The 19,320-nt window shown below is 42.4% G+C and overlaps 1 protein-coding gene across 2 annotated transcripts in view; it reads left to right on the top strand.

Moving 5' to 3' along the window:
- The window catches only part of cul9 (cullin 9), a 230,272-nt gene that overhangs the window by 87,687 nt on the left and 123,265 nt on the right, over positions 1-19,320 (top strand). Inside the window, exons 13-15 of one of the 2 annotated variants that reach the window (XM_080193074.1) lie at positions 2,873-3,100; positions 5,181-5,271; positions 8,207-8,378. In XM_080193074.1, coding sequence (XP_080049200.1) covers positions 2,873-3,100; positions 5,181-5,271; positions 8,207-8,378 — 491 coding nt within the window. Of the gene's footprint in view, positions 1-2,872; positions 3,101-5,180; positions 5,311-8,206; positions 8,379-19,320 lie in introns of both variants that reach the window. The other variant, XM_080193073.1, reaches the window with a different exon arrangement.

Below are 19,320 nucleotides of genomic sequence, written 5' to 3'. Positions count from 1 at the left end.
TCAAAGGGGAAAAAGAACTCTGCCATGGCTGCAATCCTATCGAGCATAAATGAAGATGGTTATTGTTGTTGGAAGCCTGTCTTGTCAGTCCAAGGAGATCACTGCAGGAGTTCATCAGGGTAGTGTCCTAGGCCCATCTTCAGTTGCTTCATCAATGACCCTTTCTTCCATCATAAGGTCAGAAGTGGGGATGTTCACAGATGATTGCACAGTGTTCAATATTCTTCATGACTACATGGCACACCACGTGGACTGTTAGTAGGGAGTTCCAACCAACAATGATGGAGTGGTGATATATTTCCATGTCGGGTGGTATATGGCCTTGGAGGGAGATTTGCAGTTGTTCCTAGGCTGCTCTTGACCTTCCATAGGATAGGAGTTGAGAGTTTGGAAGGTGTTGTTCAAGGACCCTTGGTGAATTGTTGCTCTCACCAAATCAATTTGATTTATTATTGTTATATGTTTTGAGACACACTGAAAAGTATTGATTCTTGCATGCTATACAGACAAAACATACTGTCAATAAAGTTTAAAGTTTATTTATTAGTGTCATAAGTAGGCTTACACTAACACTGCAATGAAGTTACTGTGAAATTCCCCTATCACCACAATTTGGTGCCTGTTCAGGACTGGATAGTGTACAGAGCAGAGAAGGAAGGGAGCGGTTGCAGAATATAGTGTTGTAATTACAGAGAGGGTGTAGAGAAAGAGCAATGTAATATATGGTAGGTCCATTCTTGCATGTTGTAGATGGTGCACAATGCTGGCAATATATGCTGGTGATGGAGGTTTTAAAGTTTATTTGTTAGTGTCACAAGTAGGCTTTCATTAACACTGTAATGAAGCCACTGTGAAAATCCCCAAGTCACCACTCTGGCACCTGTTTGGGTACACTGAGGGAGAATTTAGCGTGGCCAATGCACCTAACCAGCACGTCTTTCAGACTGTGAAAGGAACCCTTGCAGACATGGGGAGAACATGCAGATTCCACACAGAGTGACCCAAGCCAGGAATCAAACCTGGTCCTGGGTCCCTGGTGCTGTGAGGCAGCAGTGCTAACCCCTATGCCAATTGGGAGTGTAGGCCTGAGGCCTGCAGTTACTAATTTTGACAGTGTCAAAAAAAAAATGTTGGAAAGCTGGCAGTGGGACCAGCAAGCTGCGCACCATTCTTCCAGTCTGACTTGACACATTGTCAAAAAAGAGAAAATTCCACTGACTGTCTTTTACTTGGCTAAGTTAATTGTTACACTCCTTATTCATGTTAATATAATTTGTAGTAAAGTTCTCTGTTGCTGAGTCTGTTTTTCTTTAAAATCATTACTGGGAACTGTGACTCTTTGTGGTTGAATGAATGTACAGACTGGAGGAATTTCTTTGAGGAGAGACTAAATCTTAGGACTATATTCACTGGAGTTTAGAAGATCGAGAGGGATCTCATAGAAACTTATATAATTCTAAATGGGTTAGACAGGTAGATTCAGAAAGGATGTTTCCAACGGTGGGGAAGTCCAGAACTAGGATCACAGTTTGAGGATAAGGGATAAATCTTTTAGAACTGAGGTGAGGAGAAATTTCTTCAGCCACAGAGGGTGGCGAATGTGTGGAATTCACTCCCACAGAATGTAGCTGAGGTCAATGTCTGATTTCAACAAGAAATTAAATAGCTCTTGATGGGGCAAAAAGGCTCAAGGGGAATGGAGGGAAGGCGCGTTATCAGAATATTGTATTTGATGATCAACCACGACAATGTCAGAGCAGGCTTGAAGGGCCAAATGGCCGACTCCTGTTTCTAGTTTCTATGTTTCTACATGCCTGCTGGTGATAAAACAGCCATCATATTGTCAGTTTGCTTTTCCATGCTTTTAAACATGTTTACTTTTACTGGAGAAAGTGTAACCCTTCAGCCTTTTTCTGTCAGATCATGGAACAATAGAACAGATGCTTTGTATTTATGTCTCTTATGAATGACAACTGTTAAATGATGTTGAAGGGTTTTAAAGACCCTTTAACCTCAAAACATGTCAACTTTAAAAGATTATCGACAGTATTACATTACCAAGTGCAAGTTCATTTTTGGTCAAATCCTAAACACCTTGATAAAATTTTGCCCTCGGGACTGTTCTCAAACTTGTGCAGTTTAAAATGTGATAGGCCAACCTAATAGAATTTTTTTGCAGTCCAAGTTATGAGCCGTTGTACCCGCACACCGTTTCTGAAAGTGCCAAAGTACAGTAGTTTCACCTATTGTTCGTATTTGAGTTGGGCAGGAGGCGTCAGTAATTTTCTACTCATGGAAGGACAGCTCTACTGAATCACAGTCTGCTTTTTATCCCACTATTTCTTGAGGATGTGGGTTGTTGCTGGTTATTGGGAATGTTATGTTACCCAAGCTGGGATAAAAGCACATTGTTGCGAATGCTGGAATCTGAAATAAAACAGAAAATGACAAAGGGTCATCCAGAGTTGAAATGTTGGCTCTATTCTCTCTGTTTGATGTTGTCAGACCTGCTGAGATTTTCCAGCATTTTCTGTTTTTGTTATTCAAGTTGTGTGTTGGCTTTGACCATGCCAGCAGCCTGTTGAAGTGCCATTCTAACCTCCACATACACATCCTTTCCAACCAAAGCATTCCCTGCTGGAGTGGGAGCTCTGACTAATGTATTTTTCTTTCCTTGCTGGTGTCAATGGATACAGTTTTCAGTTGCAGTGTTCTGACTCAAATTGGTTAATTCACTCCAATCTGGAACTTAAATTGTAGATTTTTATAGTTTGACATCTTAATAGCAGTGCATAAAATTAGCTGTGCTAATTTTAATCAAAACCCTCCCAATAATGGGTATTTTAAATGTTTTTAATATCTTTGCCTTCAGGTACTACAGGATTTCATTAGGTTTCTGCACAGGCTAGCAACCGTGAACAAGGATTATGCAGTTGTCATGTGTCGGCTTGGGTCAAAAGAAACTCTGTCCAAGGCCTTGGATAAACACAGTTCAGCTTTATTACTGGCTGCAGAGCTTCGAGATCTTGTCAGTGACTGTGAGAAATATGCAAGCCTTTACAAGAAAATGACTACCAGTATCCTGGCTGGTTGTATACAGGTAATTACTTTGTTCTGTTACTTTCTTTTCAGTGCTTTCAATGCTTCCTGCTTTGGAGTCCACTTCCACTGGCTGCTGCTGCCATTGCAGAACCTTGCAGTAATAAGTCTACACAGTGTGTTGACAATTTGTTTTACCCATGCAGTCAAGCCTGTTCTTATCCTGGCCTGATATCTGTCCAAGGATCTCCAGATTGGTGTGAGTAAATTAACATTGGGGAAAAATTGCTGCCTTTAGGGGGCACAGCCTCAAGATAAAGGGGGGGCGGTTTAGAACAGAGTTGAGGAGGAACTTCTTCACTCAAAGGGTGGTGAATCTCTGGAATTCTCTGCCCGTTGAAGTGGTGGAGGCTGCCTCGCTAAATATTTTTAAGACGCGGTTTGATGGGTTTTTGATAAGAGAGGGGATTAAGGGTTATGGGGAGAGGGCGGGAACGTGGAACTGAGCCACGACAGATCAGCCATGATCTTATTGAATGGCGGGGCAGGCTCGAAGGGCTAGTTGGCCTACTCCTGCTCCTATTTCTTATGTTCTTAAGCCCCGATACCCACCATTTCACCCTGTCTGAGATGAAGTAACCCAACACTCACCAGTGAATGAGCCTGAGATGCGGCTCAGAATTGTACCTGGTGATGTAAATTACCTATCCAAGGAGGAATCACATTAGTTCAATACCATCCGTATGTCCTTGCATACTATACCTCAAGGAATTTAATATTGCTGCGATATGTTGCTGAAGCTTTTGTCTTGCACTCACCAGGACAAATGCAAGAAAACAAATTTCGTAACATGTCAAAATGTCTCTTTTCAGCAACATTCAAATTCTACCAAATGACTAAACATATATCGGGAACTGATGGAATCATAGAGGTTTACAGCATGGAAACAGGCCCTTCAGCCCAACTTGTCCATGCTGCCCTTTTTTTAAAACCCCTAAGCTAATCCTAATTGCCCGCATTTGGTCCATATCCCTCTATACCCATCATACCCATGTAACTATCTAAATGCTTTTTAAAAGATAAAATTGTACCCGCCTCTACTACTACCTCTGGCAGCTTCTTCCAGATACTCATCATCCTCTGTGTGAAAAAATTGCCTCTCTGGACACTTTTATACCTCTCCCCTCTCACCTTAAACCTCTAGTTTTAGATTCCCCTATCTTTGGGAAAGATATTAACTATCTACCTTGTCTGTGCCCCTCATTATTTTATAGACCTCTGTAAGGTCATCCCTCAGCCTCCTACGCTCCAGAGAAAAAGTCCCAGTCTATTCAGCCTCTCCTTATAACTCATCAAGTCCCGGGAGAATCCTAGTAAATCTTTTCTGTACTCTTTCTAGTTTAATAATATCCTTTCTATAATAGGGTGACTAGAATTGCACACAGTATTCCAAGTATGGCCTTACTAATGTCTTGTACAACTTCAACAAGACATCCCAACTCCTGTATTTAGTGTTCTGACCAATGAAACCAAGCATGCCCAATGCCATCTTCACCATTCTGTCCATCTGTGACTCCACTTTCAAGAAGCTATGAACTTGTACCCCTAGATCTCTTTGTTCTGTAACTCTCCCCATTGCCTTACCATTAACTGAGTAAGTCCTGCCCTGGATCAGTCTACCAAACTGCATCATCTCGCATTTGTCTAAATTAAACTCCTAAACTGGCCCGTAATTTTCTGCTGTCTTTATTGGGAGTTACATTTGTTACTTTCCAATTTAATGGAACCTTCCCTGAATCTAGGAAACTTTGGAAAATTAAAACTAATGCATCAACTATCTCGCTAGCCATTTCTTTCAAGCCCCTAGGATGGAATTCATCAGGACTTGGGCACTTGTCAGCCTACAGATTGTTCATTACCACTTCCCTGAAGATTTGTAATTTCCTTCCTTCCATTTCCTCACTTAGTCATTTCTGGGATGTTAGTTGTATGCTCTATACTTAAGACTGTAGAGCATTTAATAGATATGGGTATGAGGTGTACATAAACTGTATTCCTGGTGGTCAATAAAAGGGACGTATTTGATGGGATTAATTTTTTTTTGTTCTACCGTGTATTTGATTTTTTTTAAACTCTTCCAGATGGTTTTGGGACAAATTGAGGAGCATAGACGCAGCCATCAGCCAATCAATATCCCTTTCTTTGATGTATTCCTGAGGAACCTCTGTCAAGGTCTGTCCGAACGGCTCAATGATAACAGACTGAATCACGGCAAGTTTAAATTACACGTGGGGCTAAAAGAGAGCATCTCTTTTCTACTTCAATACCTTATTAAAATGAAAGCATTCTAAAGCAATTTTGTTTTTCTGCCTGTTTGATGGAAATGTGCGTGAATAGCTGAACTCTATTGGAGTTATCTGCTTTCAGAATCCATGTATTCGCAGCATTGAATTCCATGAAATTTGACTCCAGAATGGATGGTGTTATAATGAACGCTGTCTCATGACAGATTTAGCAGGCAGTATTTGATGTCAGTATTGAACCTGTATTTGTATGGAGTCCATCTGGAACACTTTTGGAAGCTCTGGCCACCTAATCACTGGAAGAATATTATTGTCTTGAAAAGATTAAAATAGCAACAGCAAGAATTAGTCTGGGTATCAGGAATTTAAAATCTAAGGCATAAGTTTAAGGGGATCAGACTGATTTAGTTTCTTTGGAAAGTGGAAATTTGGGCAATAAATAATTAGACAAAAAACAAATACAATTAAATAGATGGGTCTAAGTACTCATCAGTAACTAGACAGTTAAGAGGCACAACTGTACACTGATTGCCTGAAAGGAAAATGTGATCAAAAACAAATCAACCACTAATAGGTAGAAATTTTAATCTGGCACTTTGCAGCTAACCTGAAATTTACACATGAGACAGAATTAAAAGCTAAGTGTAAGAAAGGATGTAGAGAGCAGCTTTTGCACCTGGAGGTCAGAAAGCTGCATTACACAGCTATGATGCGAAGGTTGACCCCTTTTGAGAAATAACTGTGAACCACTCAAAGAGGAATACCTCACCTCATAACCTATTAAAAGCGTGTGGGAAGGAGTGAACTGTTCTTCTGTAACGTTTAATGGTTAACTAACACAGAAATACCTGACTCAATGGCAGAGAGAAGCCCAGCTCCCACATGCTATTCAGTTGGTTCAGCTAAGAGTTGTGGGCTGGAACTGATTTCCTGAGGCCTTTTGGGTTCTCTGCATACTGCTGTGAAAAATGGCCTTTGTTATACAGTCCAAAGCACAAAATGGCCAACCTGCTCATTTAGAAGAGTCATTCTTCTATGAAGCAAAGAAACAAATTAAGTTGCAGCCTTTTGAAAGGGTCCCTGAGTTTCAGACCTTTCAAAGGTTTGGTTACGTAGTCCAAGAATTATTGATGACTCTTGGTGACTGATTCAAAGATAACACAGTTCAACAATGTTTAAACACTCTTGAAGTCACTGCATACAGCTGTGGAGTCAGCTGTACACAGTGACTTCTTGAAAGAACATTTTTAAAATTTAAAGGATTTTAAATTTAACAATTTTCCTTAAAACCTACAATATCATAACCTCACAGCCCTGATGCGGAGATGCCACATCAGCTGTAACAACTGTTCTGGGCCAAATGCCTAAAACGTTTATATTCTAATTTACAGCAATTGTTCCAGTAAACACAAGAGGTGCCTAGGATTCCAAACATAACCCTTCAGTTTCGGGATGTATGCAGGAATAAACTGCCTTTGAAAATTTTAAGAAATTGGTTAGCATCTTCTTCCCACCTGCCTTACGTGACTACTTTAACCCAAATTCCCTCACTCAAACATACGTTGTCATCCTCAGTGCGTTTTTCAAGTGTTGCTCTACAGAGAGGAACATTGATTCATCAGCTGGGGCTGGGGGGGTGGTTGGCAGTCAGGGGGGTTTCCTCACCCATGTTTAACCTAATGCCATCAGACCTCCTGAGGTGCAGAGTCAGTGTTGAGCTCCTCCAGGGCTACTCCCTTCTACCTATATACTGTACTAGGCCACCTCTGATGAGACATGACGTACCCAGGGAATGATCTTGGAAGCTTCTGGAACATTAACTGGAAAATATGATGTTGTGCGTATGGCTACGTCAGGCCATTACTTAACATATCTGTACGACAATTCTGCTAATTTGGGCACAGACCTCCAGATGTTAATAAGGAGGACTTTGCAGGGTTCCTTTGGTTTTATTGTATTACTTTTCTGTAGTGGCTTTGTATAACTGAGTGACTTGTTAGAACATTACAGAGGACAGTTCAGAGTCAAGCAGATTGCTGTGGGCCTGGAGTCAGCATAGGCCAGACCAGGTAAGGATGGCAAATTTCCTTCTTAAAGGGAATGAGTGAACCAGTGGGTTTTTAACCACAATCCAGTAGCATCATGGACATAATTAATTCCATACCTCCAGGGCATTAAGATTCTGGATTAGTCATCCAGAAACATTGCTAGTATTATATCACCTACAGGAGAGGATAGGTAGGGAGAAGATGTCACAGTCTAATAGTGAAGGGTTAGCCATTCAGAATGGAACTGAGACGAATGTAAATCTTTGGAATTCTCTTCCCCAGATGCCTGTGTGTACTCTGTCGTTGATTATGTTGAGGCCAGTGTTGATAGATTATAAGATACTAAGGGAATTGAGGAATGAGCAGAAAGGTGAAATTGAGGTAGAAGATCAAATGTTATTTAGTTGATTGACAGAGCAGGCTCAAAGACTAAATGGCCTGGCCTACTCCTGTTCTTATATCTTGTGTTCTTAGCCATATTGACTTAACTGTGATTAATATTGTTGAGTATTGATACTGAAAGCTTAATCCAAATGACAGCTCCTGTTTTCAGACCTTTTAATGACTAGCAGATATATGGAGGAGGCAATTCAGTCTCAGGATTTTAGTGGAGACATTTATAGACCACTTGCACTGAGGGAGTCACAGAGACCTCTTGACTTGATCAAGCCAGCAATCTCTGATACTGCATTTAACTGTTTTTGAGTATTTTTGTTCTCACGTCTTGTAGTTTAAACTGTTAAGATGTTGTATAGGTTGTTTCCCTGGCTGGTGGTTACTATATTCCTTCCTTTCTTACTGTTCATCATTGTGTAGGTTCCAGTGTGGAGTTGAAAGAGGACAAGTGTTGGGAGAAGGTGGAGGTTTCCTCCAATCATCACAGAGCGAGCAAGCTAACTGACAAGAACACCAAAACATACTGGGAATCAAATGGCAGCACAGGGTCCCATTACATTAACATCTACATGCACAAAGGGGTGGTCATCAGGTAAGTGTCAGGAACCTAGACTTTGAGCTTAGGCATGTGTAAAGCGCACATTGACTTGTTACATTAGGTCTGTTAAAGGATATTTCCCTCTACACAGAGCTGATGAGAATACACCAACAACTGCTGACTCATCTAATTTGCCATCTAGCAGTCCTATTTATCTGAATAAACACTTTTCCTATGCACAGTTCTACAAATTGGTGAATTGGCAAGTAATTTAAACTTAATCTTTTTATTGCTAGATGCAAGAGTGGCACGGTGGTTAACACTGCTGCCTCACAGCACCAAGGACCCGGATTCGATTTCAGTCTTGGGTGACTGTCTGTGCGGCGTTTGTACATTTTTCCTGTGTCTGAGTGGGTTTTCTCTGGGTGCTCTGGTTTCCTCCCGCAGTTCAAAGATGTGCAGATTAGGTAGCTTGGCCATGTTAAATTGCTGCTTAGTGTTCCAAGAAGTGTAGGTTAGAAAGTTAGTGGGGTAAATATGAGGAGTTATGGTTAGGCCTGGGTAAGATGCTCTGTTGTAGAGTTGGTGCTGACCTGATGGGCTGAGTGGCCTTCTGCACTGTAAGGGTTCTATGAAGAGTTGAAACTTCTGTGGTATTGTGTATGGGTAATTGTGACCAAGTATTGTCTTGAGTTTTAGCAAGTCATAAAGAACAAAGAACAGTACAGCACAGGAAACAGGCCCTTTGGCCCTCTAAGCCTGTGCCGCTCATTGGTCCAACTAGACCATTGGTTTATGTCCCTCCATTCCCAGGCTGCTCATGTGACTATCCAGGTAAGTCTTAAACGATGCCAGCATGTCTGCCTCCACCACCCTACTTGGCAGTGCATTCCAGGCCCCCACCATCCTCTGCGTAAAAAAAGTCCCTCTGATATCGGAGGTATACCTCTCACCTTGAGCCTGTGACCCCTCGTGATCGTCTCCTCCCTCCTGGGAAAAAGCTTCCCACTATCAACCCATAAGAACATAAGAAATAGGAGCAGGAGTAGGCCACCTAGCCCTTTGAGCCTGCCCTGCCATTCAATAAGATTATGGCTGATCTGAAGTGAATCAGTTCCACTTTCCCGCTTTCTTCCCATAACCCTTAATTCCCTTGTCTATCAGAAACCTATCTAACCATGACTTAAATATATTCAACGAGGTAGTCTCCAGCACTTCAACGGGCAGAGATTCACCACCCTTTGAGTGAAGAAGTGCCTCCTCGACTCTGTTCTAAACTGCCCCCCCCCCCCAACTTATTTAGAGGCTGTGCCCTCTAGTTCTGCTATCCTTTCTAAGCAGGAAGAATCGCTCTACCTCTACCCTATCTAGCCCCTTCATTATCTTGTAAGTCTCTATAAGATCCCCCCTCAGCCTTCTAAACTCTTAACGAGTACAGGCCCAGTCTATTCAATCTCTCTTCATAAGCTAACCCCCTCATCTCCAGTATCAGCCTAGTGAACCTTCTCTGTACTCCCTCCAAGGCCAATATATCCTTTCGCAAATATGGGGCTCAAAACTGCACCCTATCTATACCCTTCATAATTTTGTACACCTCTATTAGGTCTCCCCTCATTCTCCGTCTTTCCAGGGAGAACAACCCCAGTTTACCCAATCTCTCCTCATAGCTAAGACCCTCCATGCCGGGCAACATCCTGGTAAACCTTCTCTGCACTCTCTCCAAAGTCTCCACGTCCTTCTGGTAGTGTGGCGACCAGAATTAGACACAGTACTCCAAATGTGGCCTAACCAGCGTTCTATACAGCTGCAACATCAGACTCTAGTTTTTATACTCTATACCCCATCCTATAAAGGTAAGCATGCCATATGCCTCCTTCACCACCTTCTCCACCTGTGCTGCTACCTTCAAGGATTTGTGGACTTGCACACCTAAGTCCCCCTGTGTTTCTATACTCTTGATGGTCCTGCCATTTATTGTATAACTCCCCCCTACATTAGTTCTTCCAAAATGCATCACTTTGCATTTATCTGGATTAACTTCCATCTGTCATTTCTCCGCCCAATTTTCCAGCCTACCTGTATCTTGCTGTATTGTTTGACAATGTTCATAGCTATCCGCAAGTCTAGCCATCTTCGTGTCATCCGCAAACTTGCTGATCACACCAGTTACACCGTCTTCCAGATCATTTTTATATATATCACAAAAAGCACAGGTCCCAGTACAGAGCCCTGCGGAACACCACTGGTCACAGACCTCCAGTCGGAAAAAGACCCTTTGACTGCTGTCTCCTGTGGCCAACCCAGTTCTCTACCCATCTAGCCACCTCTCCTTGTATCCCATGAGCCTTAACCTTCTTGACCAGCCTGCCTTGAGGGACTTTGACAAACGTTTTACTGAAACCCATATAGACGACATCCATGGCCCTTCCTTCGTCAACCGTTTTTGTCACCTCCTCAAAAAAACTCCACCAAATTTGTAAAGCACGACCTCCTTCTTACAAAGCCATGCTGTCTGTCACTAATGAGATTGTTCCATTCTAAATGCGCATACATTCTACCTCTAAGAATCTTCTCCAACAACTTCCCTACCACGGATGTCAAGCTCACCGGCCTATAATTACCTGGGTTATCCCTGCTACCCTTCTTAAATAACGGTACCGCATTCGCTATCCTCCATTCCTCAGGGACCTCACCTGTATCCAGTGAAGAGACAAAGATTTCTGTCAGAAACCCAGCAATTTCATCTCTTGTCTCCCTGAGCAGTCTCGGATAGATGCCATCAGGCCCTGGGGATTTGTCAGTTTTAATGTTCCCCAAAAAAACCTAACACTTCCTCCCTTGTAATGGAGATTCTCTCTAACGGGTCAACACTTCCCTCTGAGACACTCCCAGTCAACACATCCCTCTCCTTTCTGAATACTGATGCAAAGTATTCATTTAGGATCTCCCCTATTCCCTTGGGTTCTAAGCATAATTCCCTTCCTTTGTCCCTGAGAGGTCTGATTTTTTTTTCCCCCCTGACAACCCTTTTGTTCCTAACACATGAATAAAATGCCTTAGGATTCTCTTTAATAATAAAATGCTTTAGGATTCTCCTTAATAATCATAAGGTGAGAGGTGGATTGGAGTGGAATGAAGAGAGCTAGGAAGGAGGAAATTTCCTACAAGAAGAAAGACTATTGGGAAAAAAGCTTCAAGGTGCAAGGAATGGAAAGAAGGCAACCTTGGCCAGGATGTGGGATGAAGTACCACAGTTTTTGGGGGTTGTGGGAATTAGAACAAGAACAATACAGCACAGGAACAGGCCCTTTGCCTCACCAAGCCTGCGCCAACACGCGGTTTCTTTCCCTCTCTTTGCCTCCTGTTCATGTGTCTATCAAGGTAGACCTTGAATGTTACCTATGTGCTTTCATACACCACTTCCGCTGGCAGTGTGTTCCAGCCACCTACTACCCTCTGTGTGAAAAACATTCCCTGCCTGTCTCCCCTAAATGTACCATTTCTCACTTTAAGCCTGTAGTCAACAGGCTTGGAGTTGACCCTTCCACGTTGGGAAAAAGCTTTTGACTAGCCACCCTATCTGCGCCTCTCATAATTTTGTAAACTTCTATCAGGTCGCCTCTCAGCCTTTGTCTTTCCAGTGATAAGAATCCGAGTTTATCCAACCTCTCCTCATAGCTAAAACCCTCCATACCAGGCAACGTCCTGGTAAACCTTCTTTACGCCTTCTCCAAAGCATCCATATTCTTATAGTGTGGCGACCAGAACTGCATGCAATAAAGCTTTATACAGCTGTAATATAACTTGTCAATTTTTATAGTCAATGCCGTGGCCTTTGAAGACAAGCATGCTGTATGTCTTCTTGACCATCTTATCCACCTATGTTGCCACTTACGGGGATCCATGGACCTGTATGCCCAGATTTCTATTGTTTATATAAAAGTCTATTAGTGTCACAAGTAGGCTTATTAACACTGCAAAAAGTTATTGTGAAAATCCCTTAGTAGCTACACTCCAGTGTCTGTTTGGGTACACTGAAGGGAATTCAGTATGGTCAGTGCACCTGATCAGCGCGTTTTTGGACTTGTGGGAGGAAACTGGAGCATCTGGAGGAAACCCATGCAGGCACAAGGAGAATGTGCAGACTCTATATAGACAGTCACCCAAGCCATGAATCAAACCTGGGTTCCTGGCACTGTGAGGCAGCAGTGTGAACCACTGTGCCATCATGCTGCCCAAGGTACCTCTCTATGTTAATGCTGCTAAGGGTTCTGCCATTTAATGTATAATTTGCACCTCAATTTGCTCTTCCAAAATGTATCCCCTCGCATTTGTCCAGATTAAACTCCATTTGCCATTTCTCTACCCAAGTCTCCAATCTATCCAAATCCTCTGTCAACTCTCGGCACTATCAGGAACTCCGCAAACTTACTAATCTGACCACTCACGTTTTCCTTCAGATCATTTATACATACTGCAAGCAATGACGGTCTTAACACTGATCCCTATGGAATATCACTAGTTACTGATCTCCATTCTGGGAAGCACCATTCCATTGCTACTCTATCTTCTTTGACGAAGCCAGTGCTGTATTCACCTCACCAGCACACCCCAGATCCCATGAAACTTTACCTCTCGTACCAGCCTACCTTGCCAAATGCCTTACTAAAGTCCATATAGACAACACCCACCACCTTTCCCTCATCAATTTTCTTGTCACCTCATCAAAAAAACTCAATCAAGTTGGTGAGACATGACCTTCCCTACAGAAAGCCATGCTGCTTATTACTAACAAGTCTATTCACTTCCACATCTGCATATAAAGTTAAAATTAAAGTTTATTTATTAGTCACAAGTAAGACTTACATTAAAACTGCAATGAAGTTACTGTGAAATTCCCCTAGTCGCCACACTCTGGCACCTGATCGGGTCAATGCACCTAACCAACACGTCTTTTGGACCAAGAGGAAACTCACGCAGACATGGGGAGAATATGTAAACTCGCACAAACAGTGACCCAAGCCAGGAATCAAACCCAAGTCTCTGGTGCTGTGAGGCAGCAGTGCTAACCAGCATGCCACCGTGCCGCCCATAAATGCATCACTGACGAGGATGGGATAAAAAGAATAAAAAGCAGAATATTACTTTAATGGAAAAAGACTGCAGAATTCTGAGGTGCAGAGGGATCTCGGTGTTGTAGTGCACAAGTCACAGAATTAATGTGCAGTTATAGCATATCATCAAGTAGGTTAAATGTATGCCATCCTTTATTACAAGAGGAATTGAACATAAAAGTACGGGTGTTATGCTTCAGTTATACAAGGCATTTGTGAGACCACATCATGAATACTCTGTGCTTATTTAAGACAGGATGTAAATATGTTGGAGGCAGTTGAAAAAATGTTTCCTGGATTTTACGTGGAATGGACAGTTTGTCTTGTTTGCACTGGAGTTTAGAAGAGTGAGGGGTGACTTGGTTAATGTAAATAAGATCCTGAATGTGGGAAGGATGGGCAGGATCCTGTGCCCACTCTCTCCGTCCGCTTGATCATGGACAGAGGCTCATCATCCGGCGAAACCTGTCGAGGTTGTGAATCTCGCCACTGAGTTCGTGATAGCCGATTTTCATCACCCCTCACTGGCAAAGTAATCGATATATTTCAATAAAGCTATATATGATTCAACATCTTCCTTGCCAGATCTCTCCCCCATCCCCCCACCCATACCATGAACCTATTAAGGAGATCCCGCCGGATATGCCAAGGTCAGTATAACCCACAGGGGAGAAGGACATTGCCCGGCAATGCCCAGTCAGTGCCACCTGGCAGTGCCCCTGCCATGGGTACCTGGTTGGCCTCGGGGGAGTTGCACATCTGGGGACTTATCTATTTGTGGCGGGAAGTGGAAACTGATTGGGAAGCTGGGACAGTGAGGGAGACCACAGATATCTCCATGGTGGAGATTTTTTTCCTGAAGATTGTGCGGGTTTAGAACTCTATGGGCAGGATTTTTCGGCCATGCTTGCTCCAAAACTGGAAAATCTCGCCTGAGGTCAACAGACATTTTCATGGTTCACCTCCTCCCCCCATCCCACTGTGATTCCAATGGCAGGTGGGACAGGAAAATCCCGCCCACCACCACCACACCATACCCCCCCACCCCCCCCATGTCTCAGAAGCCTGTGGAATTGGGGATCATTGGATATTTAACTTCTATTTCATACATTCATATGAAAATAACCATAGCCTAGCCTTGGCAACATTCTTGTTAATCTCCTCTGCAGTCTCTCCACAGCAATTATGCCCTTCCTGTAATGTGGACACCAGAACTGTGCACACAATTCCAGCTTAGCCTAATCAATGTTTTACACAGTTCCTGTATTACATCGCTGCACTTGTATTCAATGCCTTGTCCAATAAAGGCATTCCATATGCTTTCTTTACCATATTATCCAACTCTCCTACCATCTTCAGGGACTTGTGACAATGCACTCCCATGATCACTCACTTCTTTAACCTCCCTCAATATCCTCCCATCTATTGAGTATTCCTTCACTTTGTCTGCTTTCCCCAAACGTATAACCTCCCATTTTTCTGGATTGAGTTCCATTTTCCACTTCTCTTCCCACTCATCCAAACCATTGCTGTCGTTCTGGAGTCGACAGCTATCTTCTTCACTATCAACTACACGGCTAGTTTTCGTATCATCTGCAAATTTCCCAATCATGCTACCCACAGTTAAGTCTAAATCATTAATATATACAACAAACAGCAAAGATCCCAACACTGAGTCCTGTGGAAACTGGTTTCAATTTGCAAAAACATCCATTGACCATTACCCTTGGTTACTGAGTCATTTTAGATCCAACTCGCCATCTTCCCTGTATCACATGGGATTTCAATTTTTGGACCAGTCTGCCATATATAGCCCCTGTAGTACAGAAGGAAGCCATTCAGCCCATCGAGTCTGCACCAACCACAGTCCCACTCAGGCTTTATTCCAGTAACCCCACATATTTACCCTGTTAATCCCCCTGACACCAGGGTCAATTTAGAATAGCCAATTAACCTAACTGCACATTGTTCGGACTGTGGGAGGAAACTGAGGCACCCAGAGGAAACCCACGCAGGCACAGGGAGAACATGCAAACTCCACACAGTCAGTGACCCAAGGCTGGATTTGAACATGATACCCTGGTGCTGTGAGGCACCAATACTAACTACTGTGCCACCCAAAATGGGACCTTGTCAAATGCTACCAACTCTTCTATGTCCTTTTTAAGCTCTACTATTTCACAGTTCACAATGCTTGCAAGTTTTGTATCATCCACAGATTTTCAAATTCTGGCCAGTACACCAAAGTCTAGGTCAAGAATATACATCAGCAAAGGCCTGAATACTCACCCCTGAGGAAGTCGCACTATAAACCCTTCCCTATTCAAAAAGCATCCATTAACCACTACCATCTGTTTCCTGACATTCAGCCAATTATGTTTCCAAGTTGCTAAGTGTCCATTTCATTCCATTTACTCAAGTCTTTTGTATGGCACTGTATCAGATGCTTTTTGGAAGTCCATGTATACCACATCAGCAAATCCCTTGTTAACCCTTTCCATTACTATTTCAAAAATCCCAGCAAGTTAGTTAAACACCATTTTCCCTTATTAATTATTTGCTGGCTTTTCTCATTTAATCCATCTTTGTCCATGTGACTATTCGTTTGGTCCCAGATTATTGTTTCTGGAAGTTTTCCCATCACCCATGTTATACTGATTGGCCTGTCGTCACGGGGCTTATCGTTACACCCTTTCATTGAATAAGGATGTAACATTTGCAATTCTCTAGTCCTCTGGCACCATCCCTAATTCTATGGAAGACTGAAAGATTATGTCTCCTCAATTTCCACTCTTAACTTCCCTCAACATCTTGGATGCATCTCATCTAGTCCTGGTGCTTTATCAATACCATCAAAACACTGAAAACTTTGTCAAGCATGTTTTCCCTTTTGTAAAACCATGTTTACTTTGTCAGATCGTATTATAATGCTCTAAGTATATTGTTCAGACTTTCCTAATGATAAATTACCAGCAGATTGCTGGAATCTATGTCAGACAAATTGGCTTGAAGTTCATTGTTTTCCCCTCACTCCTTTCTTGAATAGTAGACCTCCATTTGTTAACTTTCGGTCTGTTGGGATTGCAGAAATGATGTGGAGATGCCGACGTTGGACTGGGGTAAACACAGTAAGAAGTCTCACAACACCAGGTTAAAGTCCAACAGGTTTATTTGGTAGCAAAAGCCACTAGCTTTCAGAGCGCTCGCTACTCGCACTCACCTGACGAAGGACCAGTGAGTGCTCCGAAAGCTAGTGGCTTTTGCTACCAAATAACCTGTGGACTTTAACCTGTTGTTGTGAGACTGCTTTCTGAGATTGCATAATCCAGGTAATTTTCTCTGCTCATATTGGTTACCTTCATTTCCTCATTCTTATTAGCCCTCAGTTTGCCCTCTATTTCTGGTATGCCACTTATGTCTTCTGCTGTGAAGACAGATGCACAACATTTATTCACTGTCTCTGCCATACAATTTGTAGTGATGTGCAAATGCTGGTGTTGGACTGGGGTGGGCACAGTAAGAAGTCTCACAACACCAGGTTGAAGTCCAACAGGTTTATTTAGTAGCATGAGCTTTCGGAGCACAGCTCCTCCATCAGCTGAGTGCAGAATTAGGTTCACAAACAGGGCATATATAGACACAGACTCAAATTGTAAGATAATGGTTGGACTGTGAGTCTTAACAGGTAATCAAGTCTTTTTGGTACATTGTCTGTACCTTGTCTTTTGGAAGTCCACTACATCAATAGCATTATTCTCATCTATTCTCTCTTGTCACCTCATCAGAAAACACAATCAAGTTAGTTAAATAGGATTTGCCCTTAACAAATCAGTGCTGGATTTCCTTGGTTAATTCACATTTGTCCATAGGACTGTTTATTTTGTTCTGAATTATCATTTCTAAAATCTTTGCTCGCTCGAGATTAACCTGACTGGCTTGCAGTTGCGGGGTTTATCCATCTTTTGAACAAAGGTGTAACATTTTCAATTTTGCATATGAGAAAATTTGGAAAATTCTGACCAGTGCTTCCATAATTTCCACTCTTCTCTTTCTATCCTCAGATGCATCTGATCCAGGCCTGGTAACTTTACAGTTTAATAAAGTATAGCTATACTTTCTAATACTGGCTGTTTACCAACTTTTAACCTATCCCATATTTTAGTTGCTGCTTTTTTAGCTTTAACTTCAGCAGCAGCTCCCTCGATAAATACAGATGCAAAACATATTTAATACCTCAGCCATACCCTCTGTCGCCAATTGTAAATTTGGTCCTTGATTGTCTCTACTCTTTTTTCATGCCAACAGAAGACTTTTGCATTCCCTTTTATGTTACTTGCCTGTTTCTCCTCATACTCTTTCTTTGCCGTGTTATTTTTTCTCTTCCTCTCTGAACATTTACATTCAGCCCGGTCCTCACTTGTATCATCTACCTGACGTTTGTCATAGAATCATAGAGGTTCATAGCACAGAAACAGGTCCTTTGGCCCAACTTGTCCATGCCACCCTCTTTTTTAACCACTCAGCTAGTCCCAATTACCTGTGTTTGGCCCACATTCCTCGATATCCATTCTACCCATGTAACTATCTAAATTTTATCCTTAAAAGACAAAATTGTACCCACCTCTACTATTATGTCTGACAGCTTGTTCCAGACACTCACCACCCGTTGAGTGAAAAAAAAATTGCCCCTCTGGACCCATTTGTGTCTCTCCTTTTAGATTCCCCTACCTTTGGGAAAATATGTTGACTAACTGATCTATGCCCCTCATTATTTTACAGACCTTTGAAAAGTCATCCCGAAGTCTCTTATGCTCCAGGGAAAAGAATCCCAGTCTATCCAGCTTCTCCTTATAACTGAAACCATCAAGTCCCTGTAGCACCCTAGTAAATCTTTTCTGCACTTATTCTAGTTTAATAATATACTTTCTTTAATAGGGGATCAGAACTGTACACATATTCCAAGTATGGCTTTACCCAATGTCTTCTACAACTTCAACTTCAACTTCTGTATTCAGTGTTCTGACCAGTGAAACTAAGCATGCTGAAAGCCTTCTTCACCCCTGTGTCCACCTGTGGCTCCACTTTCAAGGAGTTATGAACCTGTACCCCTAGATCTCTTGTTCTGTAACGCTCCCCAACACCCTATTAGAGGATTGTTTTTCAAACTGGAGGCCTGTGACCAGCAGTGTGCCTCAGGGATCAGTGCTGGGTCCACTGTTATTTGTCATTTACATTAATGATTTGGATGCGAATATAGGAGGCATTGTTAATAAGTTTGCAGATGACACTAAGACTAGTGGCATAGTGGACAGTGAAGAAAGTTAGCTCTGGTTGCAACGGGATCTTGATCAATTGGGTCAGTGGGCTGACAAATGGCTGAGTTTAATTTAGAGAAATGTGAGGTGATGCATTTTGGTAGATTGAACAAGGGCAGGACTTGTTCAGTTAATGGTAGGGCGTTGGGGAGAATTGCAGGACAAAGAGATCTAGGGGTACAGGTTCAAAGCTCCTTGAAAGTGGAGTCACAGGTGGACAGAGTGATGAAGAAGGCTTTCAGCATGCTTGGTTTCATCGGTCAGAACATTGAATGCAGGAGTTGGGACATCTTGTTGAAGTTGTACAAGACTTGCAACACTGTACAGTTCTGATCACCCTATTATAGAAAGGTTATTATTAAACTAGAAAGAGTGCAGAAAAGATTTACTAGGATGCTATCGGGACTTGATGGTTTGAGTTATAAGGAGAGGCTGGATAGACTGGGACTGTTTTCTCAGGAGCGTAGAAGGCTGAGGGTTGACCTTATAGAGGTCTATAAAATAATGAGGGGCACAGATCAAGTAGATAGTCAATATCTTTTCCCAAAGTCTCAAACTAGAGGGCAT

The sequence above is a fragment of the Carcharhinus amblyrhynchos genome, chromosome 7, assembly GCF_965287045.1.
Source record: "Carcharhinus amblyrhynchos chromosome 7, sCarAmb.v2.hapA, whole genome shotgun sequence".
Lineage (NCBI taxonomy): Eukaryota > Metazoa > Chordata > Chondrichthyes > Carcharhiniformes > Carcharhinidae > Carcharhinus > Carcharhinus amblyrhynchos.
The sequence above is the reverse complement of the archived record's forward strand: the minus strand, read 5'-3'. Positions and strand labels throughout refer to the sequence as shown.